At 46.0% G+C, this 7,500-nt stretch overlaps 1 protein-coding gene across 3 annotated transcripts in view; it reads left to right on the top strand.

Moving 5' to 3' along the window:
- The first annotated feature begins 5,877 nt into the window (after positions 1-5,877).
- Positions 5,878-7,500, top strand: part of LOC126980567 (ras-related protein Ral-a-like) — a 25,300-nt gene continuing 23,677 nt past the window's right edge. For 2 of the 3 annotated variants that reach the window (XR_007733366.1, XM_050830640.1), the window contains exon 1: positions 5,878-6,180. Coding sequence is in view for 2 of the 3 variants with exons in the window: in XM_050830640.1 (XP_050686597.1) it covers positions 6,176-6,180 (5 nt within the window). In the remaining variant the exon portion in view is untranslated. The remainder of the gene's footprint in view (positions 6,181-7,500) is intronic. The other variant, XM_050830641.1, reaches the window with a different exon arrangement.

Below are 7,500 nucleotides of genomic sequence, written 5' to 3'. Positions count from 1 at the left end.
CGGGGTGGAAAAAGTTGGGCGGCTTTTCCGATACTCTACGCCCCTGTCCACCCAGCAGTGAATGGGTACCGTATAATCGGGGGTTGTGTCCCGTCTCCTGGGGTCTGTTCCCTTCTCCTGTAATTCCTTCCCCTTCTGTCCCTCTCCGGCATATGACCACAGATGTTGCGCCGACTGAACGAAACTTTCCAAACTTTTTCCATTCGACTGGTCTGCGAAACGTACTTAGGTGTACTTATAAGTGTACTTAAGTGTAAGTGTTATTTAATCCGTTTGGCTTGCAGGAGTTAGAAATTAAATAAAAGTTGTACCTCGAATATTATTACATCACTTTTGTATACTTTTTTGTGGCCTTATAATACGACAATTCCTTACACTATGTAAAAACACTTCAGTACGACAATATTGCTCCTGAGTTGGCGACGTTCACGTGTTGGTCTTGATCTTGGTCTTGGTAGTTGTCCCTCTCGGTCCTCCTCGCCGCCATCCCTTGCCTTGTTTACCTTCCTGGAGGCTGACAGGGGCGCGATACCTCCCTCCACCCTGTCCTTCTATGCTGAGGTATGCTGAGGGGCGGCAGGGGGGGCTAAAACAGGGTGGGAGGGGGCCGGCGGGGGGGTCATCTGGGGGCGTAGCATCTTAAGTGGGTCTTCAAGTGTCAAATGGGCGTGAAGGTCCGTGGGCGTGGCTGTGGGCGTGCGCTTGGTGCTGTGGGCGTGGTGCTGTGTTTGTGGGCGTGGCTGTGAGTGTGGGCGGTTTGGGGCACATTCCTGAGATGTTAGTGTGTTCCGTAAGGCTGTGGGCGTGTTTTGCTGTGGCTGTAGAGTCCGTGGGCGTGCTGCTGTGGCTGTAGAGTCTGTGGGCGTGGTGCTGTGGCTGTAGAGTCTGTGTGGGCGTGCTGCTGTGGCTGTGGGCGTATTGCTGAGTCTATGGGCGTATTGCTGTAATGGGTCTGTTTGGGGCACATTCCTGAGGTGTTAGTGTGTCCCGTTTGGCTGTGTGGGTGTGTTGCTGTGGCTGTGGGCGCACTGCTGTGTCTGTGGGCGTAGCTGTGGGCATATTGCTGCTTGGGGCACATTCCTGAGGGGCTAGTGTGTTTTGTTTCGCTGTGGGGCTGTTTTGGGACATTCCTGAGGTGTTAGTGTGTCCTGTTTGGCTGTGTGGGTGTGTTGCTGTATCTGTGTGCTGTGTGGGGGCTGTTTGATGACATTCCTGAGGTGTTAGTGTGTCCTGTTTGGCTGTGTGGGTGTGTTGCTGTATCTGTGTGCTGTGTGGGGGCTGTTTGGGGACATTCCTGAGGTGTTAGTGTGTCCTGTTTGGCTGTGTGGGTGTGTTGCTGTGTCTGTGTGCTGTGTGGGGGCTGTTTGGGGACATTCCTGAGGTGTTAGTGTGTCCCATTTGGCTGTGGGGCTGTGTGGATGCGTTCTTGTGTTGTGATATAACCTGTGTTGCAATCAGGCTGCTCTTTACATCCCTGTGAGGCTGCTGTGGCACATTCGTAAGGGTTTAATGTGTGTCTGTGTTGCTGCGTTGCTGTTACATGCAGGCTCAGCTAGTCACATAGTTCCCTTGTGGTACTGGTGAGGCTGTTATGCTGTGTGCTGTGTCAATGTCCCTGGTCAGCAGTACACTTATGGCTTCAACCCGTACTCTTAAACTGGTAGCTGCGGGGATCATGTTTCTTAAAGGCCCTTCCCTCTAAGTGAGAAAAATGAGGAAAAATCATCACTCATGCAAACCATTTCATAATATACCTATAACAACGCATTTGTGATCAGTTTATGCATCATCTATTTTGGGGGTTTATACCATGGCAAAAATTTGGCCTGTCGCTGGTACACAGTAATGCCACAAGTTTGTCCCGTCGCTGCTACCGGGTTAAATGTATCGTCGCCTCAGTTCGCCTGTTTGAAAAGCCTCTCGTAGAAGTTCCTGGGCTTTTCACGGACTATTTTGTGATCCCTGTGACAGCTCTACACAGCCTCTGCACCTTGAACGGGAAAATCACTCGTGGAAACCTGGTTAATCCTCTCGGTGGTCTCAGGAAATAGTCGAAGTGGGAGTTCGATATGTTTAACGCGGTAGCAGCGATGGGCCAAATTTGTGGCTTTACCGTGTACCAGCGACGGGCCAAATTTTTCCCATGATATAAACCCCCCAAAAATAGATGATGCATAAACTGATCACAAATGCATTGATATATATTATTAAATGGTTTGCATGAGTGATGATTTTTTCTCATTTTTCTCGTTTAGAGGGGCCTTTAAGAAACATGATCCCCACAGCTACTGGGTTAAGAATGTGGAAGTTATTTATTTTTTATTTTTTAGGTGTAGGAAGCCCAGGGTGAGTGCATGATGTTGATAAATGAGAGGACCGGTACAGTTGATTTGTATTTTTCTTGTGTTATTTTCCTCCTTTTCTTCTTTTTTTATGTATTTTCCTATTATTATTTCTAGTGTATTTTCGTCCAGTCTTTCCTAGTGTTGTTTTTTCCATTTTTTTTCATCATTCGTAGTTTTTCCATTTCATTTTCATTTATTTTCTTATCTTGTATTTTTTCCAATTTATCTTCCTAACTCTTTAAGCTTAGGTATTTATCTAGTATCACACCCATCACATCACAGAATATGACACTGTTTTCCTGACACATCCTTATCTCTGTTTATCTTACCTTATAACTATTTCCTGAGGATGTGGCAATATGGAGTTGCAGGATGTCCGAGGATGTCCGTTAGGAGTCTGATTATAAGGGGGGGGCATGGATTTGGCCTTCACTGGCAGCCTGGTATCATATAGTCCCGGGTCTTTCTCTGCCTCTGTGTTGGATAGTGGAGTGTTTCCCGTGTGGTGTTGGTATGCTGGATATCCCTTCACTGGTAGCCTGGTAACATATACTCCCAGGTCTTTCTCTGCCTCTGTGTTGGATAGTGGAGTGTTTCCCATGTGGTATTGGTATGCTGGATATCCCTTCACTGGTAGCCTGGTAACATACACTCCCAGGTCTTTCTCTGCCTCTGTGTTGGATAGTGGAGTGTTTCCCGTGTGGTATTGGTATGCTGGATATCCCTTCACTGGTAACTTGATAACATATAGTCCCAGGTCTTTCTCTGCCTCTGTGATGGATAGTGGAGTGTTTCCCATGTGGTACTGGTATGCTGGATATCCCCTCCCAAAGTGCAGGACTTAACATTTTTCCTCATTGAATTGTAGCAACCACTTTTTGTTCCATTCCTGTAGCTTGGTGATGTCTTCTTGTAGGAAATCCACAGTCAATGGGGTTAAACTCCGAGCCAAACCCCAAACCAGCAACCCCATAACACAACCATGGGCCAAAGCTGTATAGGGGAAAAAAATACATATACCAGGAGTTGCATTACTAAAGATTTCCCTGCCCAAGAACACATATTTGACAAGGCTTTCGTGGGAGTTGTGGGCATTTCCAGGGGTGCTAGTTTTATGGCCCTAGTGGTAGTGTGACCCTTCCTCTGTACCGTAAGCCTGAAATAATACCCATGACAGCCTGACTGATCTCCTGTTTGGCCTTTGGAAATAGTTTGGCCTTTGGAAATAGTTTATGTAAGAGCCGAAACCATCTAGCCATATGATACCAACTTAGGTGTTTTCCAGGGAAGGCATTCAGTGTTGTTAGAAGGGAAATCAGATTGTAAGTTGATCTCCATGTTGGTGTCGTAATTTTTCCTTTCTCGACACTTCTTATCCAAATATTGTTATGAGGAAGAAGAGGAAGAGGAAGAGGAAGGGAGGATAAGGGTTATATTCTGAGGCATTCCCTTCTCCCTTTTTTCCTCTTCCTCCTCCTCTTCCTCCTCCTCCTCCTCCTCTTCTTCCAGTATCTCCATTTGTTCCACCTCTTCTTCTTCCTTCTCCTCCTCCTCCTCCATCTCCTTCTCCTTCCTCCTCCTCCCTCCTTCTCCTAGGTAACACACACACACACACACACACACACATCAAAGAAAGCAAAACCTCACTGAAACGACAGCACACACGAGTTATACATTGAGAGAGAGAGAGAGAGAGAGAGAGAGAGAGAGAGAGAGAGAGAGAGAGAGAGAGAGAGAGAGAGAGAGAGAGAGAGAGAGAGAGAGAACCAGGCTAAGTTTACATTGGTTCCCCCTCACCATATGATAACACACACACACACACACACACACACACACACACACACTTACCCCATTAGCTATGCCTCCCCTGCTGGCCTGACAAGAGAGTGCCTGGGATAGGGAAGCGCTTAGTAGGAGAGAGATATTGACGGGTTTTGGGTATGAAGAGCCTATATTTGGGGTGGGTGTCTCTCTCTCTCTCTCTCTCTCTTCTATGTACTTTTTTTTCATTTTTTCTTATTTATTTTTATTTTTCCAGTTTCTTTTTTAATCTTGAATTGTTTTCTTTCTTTTTCCTTATTTTCTTGTACTATTTTCTTCCATTTCTTCTTATCTGGCAACGCTTTCTCCCATTTCTTCTTTATCTATGCTGTGGCTGTTGGTGTGTGGATGTGTTCCTGTGGGTGGGTGCTGTGGCTGTGGGTGTGTTCCTATGTGTTGCTGTGGGTGTGTTTCTGTGGCTGTGGGCGTGTTCCTGTGGGTGTGTGGGTATCTTCTTGTATTCCTTCCACTCATCTTCCTAATCTTGTGTTAATTTTCTCCATTGTAGGTTCTGTGTCGGTTCTCCCGCATATACAACAGCCTCTGAGACACTGGCGGATTGCTGAGCTCTGAGACGGACAAGGTAGGTGAAGAATCTTGTAGTAGTAGTAGTAGTAGTAGTAGTATATGTTGGAGGAGGAGGTGGAAGGAAAAAATGGAGAGGAAAGGAAGTAGTGTCTGGTGTGGGAGGAAATGAAGGAGGAGGAGGAGGAGATTAAGGATATATGGTCTGGTGAAAAATATGGAGGAGGAGGAGGAGGAGGAGGAAGAGGTGGAACAAATGGAGATGCTGGAAGAGGAGGAGGAGGAGGAGGAAGAAGTGGAGATGAAGGAGACTAGTGGAGGAGGAGGTGGGCGTGCCGTGTGTGTGTGTGTGTTTGTGTGTCTGTTTGTCTGTCTCTATTTAGCGTGAAAGGGCGGGGTGCTTTTCCCACGCTTTAAAGGGGGAGGGGAGAGGGGAGGAGAAGGGAAGTGACGGGGAGTTTAAACGCAGGGGAGAGAGGAGAGAAAAGGGAGAGGAAGAAGGGAGATCAGATGAAGAGGAGGAGGAGGAGGAGGGGAGAGATGTTATGTGAATGGGGAGGAGAGAGGAAAGAGGAGAGCAGAGGTAGAGAGGGGAGAGACAGTAAGAAGAGGAAGAGGAAGGGGAGGGAAGAGCTAGAGAGGGGAGAAACAGTATTCTTATGAGGCGGAGGAGGAGGAGAGAGAAGAGGAAGGGGAGGAAAGAACTAGAGAGAGGGAAGACAGTATTCTTTTGAGGAGGAAAGAAGAGGAAGATGAAGAGGAGGAAAGATGTAGATAGATTTACATAGACACTTAGACCACCAAAACTTTGCATTTCTACATTAGTAAAGATTAAAGTAGTAAAAAAGTAAATTGTAGTATATATATTAAGTTGAAGGAAGGGTCGGTCGAGCTTGTTTTTAAAGGAGTCAATCGTGTTGCACTGATCTACTTTAAGGGTTAAGGGGGGAAGCTTATTCCATTCTCGCAGTACAACGTTGGTGAGGAAGGAGAGAGAGAGAGAGAGAGAGAGAGAGAGAGAGAGAGAGAGAGAGAGAGAGAGAGAGAGAGAGAGAGAGAGAGAGAGAGAGAGAGATGCAAGGGAGATGAAGGGAAGGGAGAGGAGGAGGAGGAGGAGGAAGCGGTGGACCCATGTATAAGTCTTACCTCTTTCCCCTTACGCACCTTGCCTTCCCTTCCTTCCCGCCCTCAGTCGTGACTCAACCTCGGGCGTGGGAGGACGTGTGTGTCTCTCTCTGTGTGTGTTCCGCCTCTCACGCACACACATCCACACGCACATAGTACATCCTGAAGCGTGGACTTGTGTGTACGTGTGTCTGTTCCGCACTCAAACACACACATATACATACACTACCCGTTGTGTGTGTAACTATATGGTGTGTGCGTTTTTACTTTCGTGTGCGTGTGTGCACGGTTAAGTGTGTACGTGTACATACATAAATACAGACATACATAGGCCTGAGCAGTGCCTTCAAGCAGAAAACATGAGGTGAGTGCCCGAAGGAAGAGGAGGAGGAGGAGGAGGAGGAAGAGGAGGAGGAGGATGAAAAGGAAGAGAGGAAAAAAACGTGCCCATGTAAAAGAGGATTAGGAAGAGGAAGAAGAGGAGGAAGAGGAAGAAAGTTAACATAAAAGGAAGATGAGGAGGAGGAGGAAGAGGAGGAGGATGAAAAGGAAGAGAGGAAAAAAAGTGCCCGTCAAAGAGAGGATGAGGAAGAGGAGGAGGAAGAAAGTTAACATAAAAGGAAGATGAGGAGGAGGAGGAGGAGGGTGAAAAGGAAGAGGAAAAAAACGTCCCCATGAAAAAGAGGATTAGGAAGAGGAAGAGGAGGAGGAAGAAAGTTAACATAAAAGGAAGATGAGGAGGAGGAGGAGGAGAGAAAAAGAAAGGCCTGTGATAAAGAGGATTAGGAAGAAGAAGAGGAAGAGGAAGAAGGAAGAAGAAGGATGAGGAGGCATAGTGAATAAGGAAAGAAGATAATGAAAAAAAAATGAAGTTACTTATAAATAAAAAAAAAAAGAAGGAGAGAAGGAGAGACCCACCACCACCATCACCACCTTTGTCTTTCCTCCAAAAATGGTGATGATGATGATGATGATGATGGTGGTGGTGAAGGAGGAAGAGGAGGAGAAGGGGAAAGTAGAAATATTGACAACAACAACAATAATAATAATAATAATAATAGGCTGGTGAAGGTAGAGATGTCAACACTACCCTCTTCTTCCTCCTCCTCCTCCTCCTCCTCCTTCTCCTCTTCTTCTTTCCACGCGGTTAACCATCGAGGCAAAATTGCGTCACCTGAACCGAGAGAGAGAGAGAGAGAGAGAGAGAGAGAGAGAGAGAGAGAGAGAGAGAGAGAGAGTAGTCGTAATAATAATAAATATATAGTTAGAAAAAGAAAGAAAAATACAGAACAAAGAAAATAATGGATGAATGAAGAGAAAAAGAAAGAAAGAAAAATTGAAAGTGGAAGTAGAAGAAAGAAAAAATGAGAAAAAAATAAACGGAGAGAGAGAGAGAGAGAGAGAGAGAGAGAGAGAGAGAGAGAGAGAGAGAGAGATTGCTAATGACGAGAATAACAGGTTGGGAGGAAATCAGATTGTCAAGCCATTACCGAGAGAGAGAGAGAGAGAGAGAGAGAGAGAGAGAGAGAGAGAGAGAGAGAGAGAGAGAGAGAGAGAGAGAGTACGCAATATCGAAATTAATGATTCTGAAGTGAAATTGCTTTGTACTTCAATTAAAGAGAGAGAGAGAGAGAGAGAGAGAGAGAGAGAGAGAGAGAGAGAGAGAGAGAGAGAGAGAGAGAGA

This window comes from Eriocheir sinensis, chromosome 44, assembly GCF_024679095.1.
Source record: "Eriocheir sinensis breed Jianghai 21 chromosome 44, ASM2467909v1, whole genome shotgun sequence".
NCBI classification, from domain to species: Eukaryota; Metazoa; Arthropoda; class Malacostraca; order Decapoda; family Varunidae; genus Eriocheir; species Eriocheir sinensis.
The sequence above is the reverse complement of the archived record's forward strand: the minus strand, read 5'-3'. Positions and strand labels throughout refer to the sequence as shown.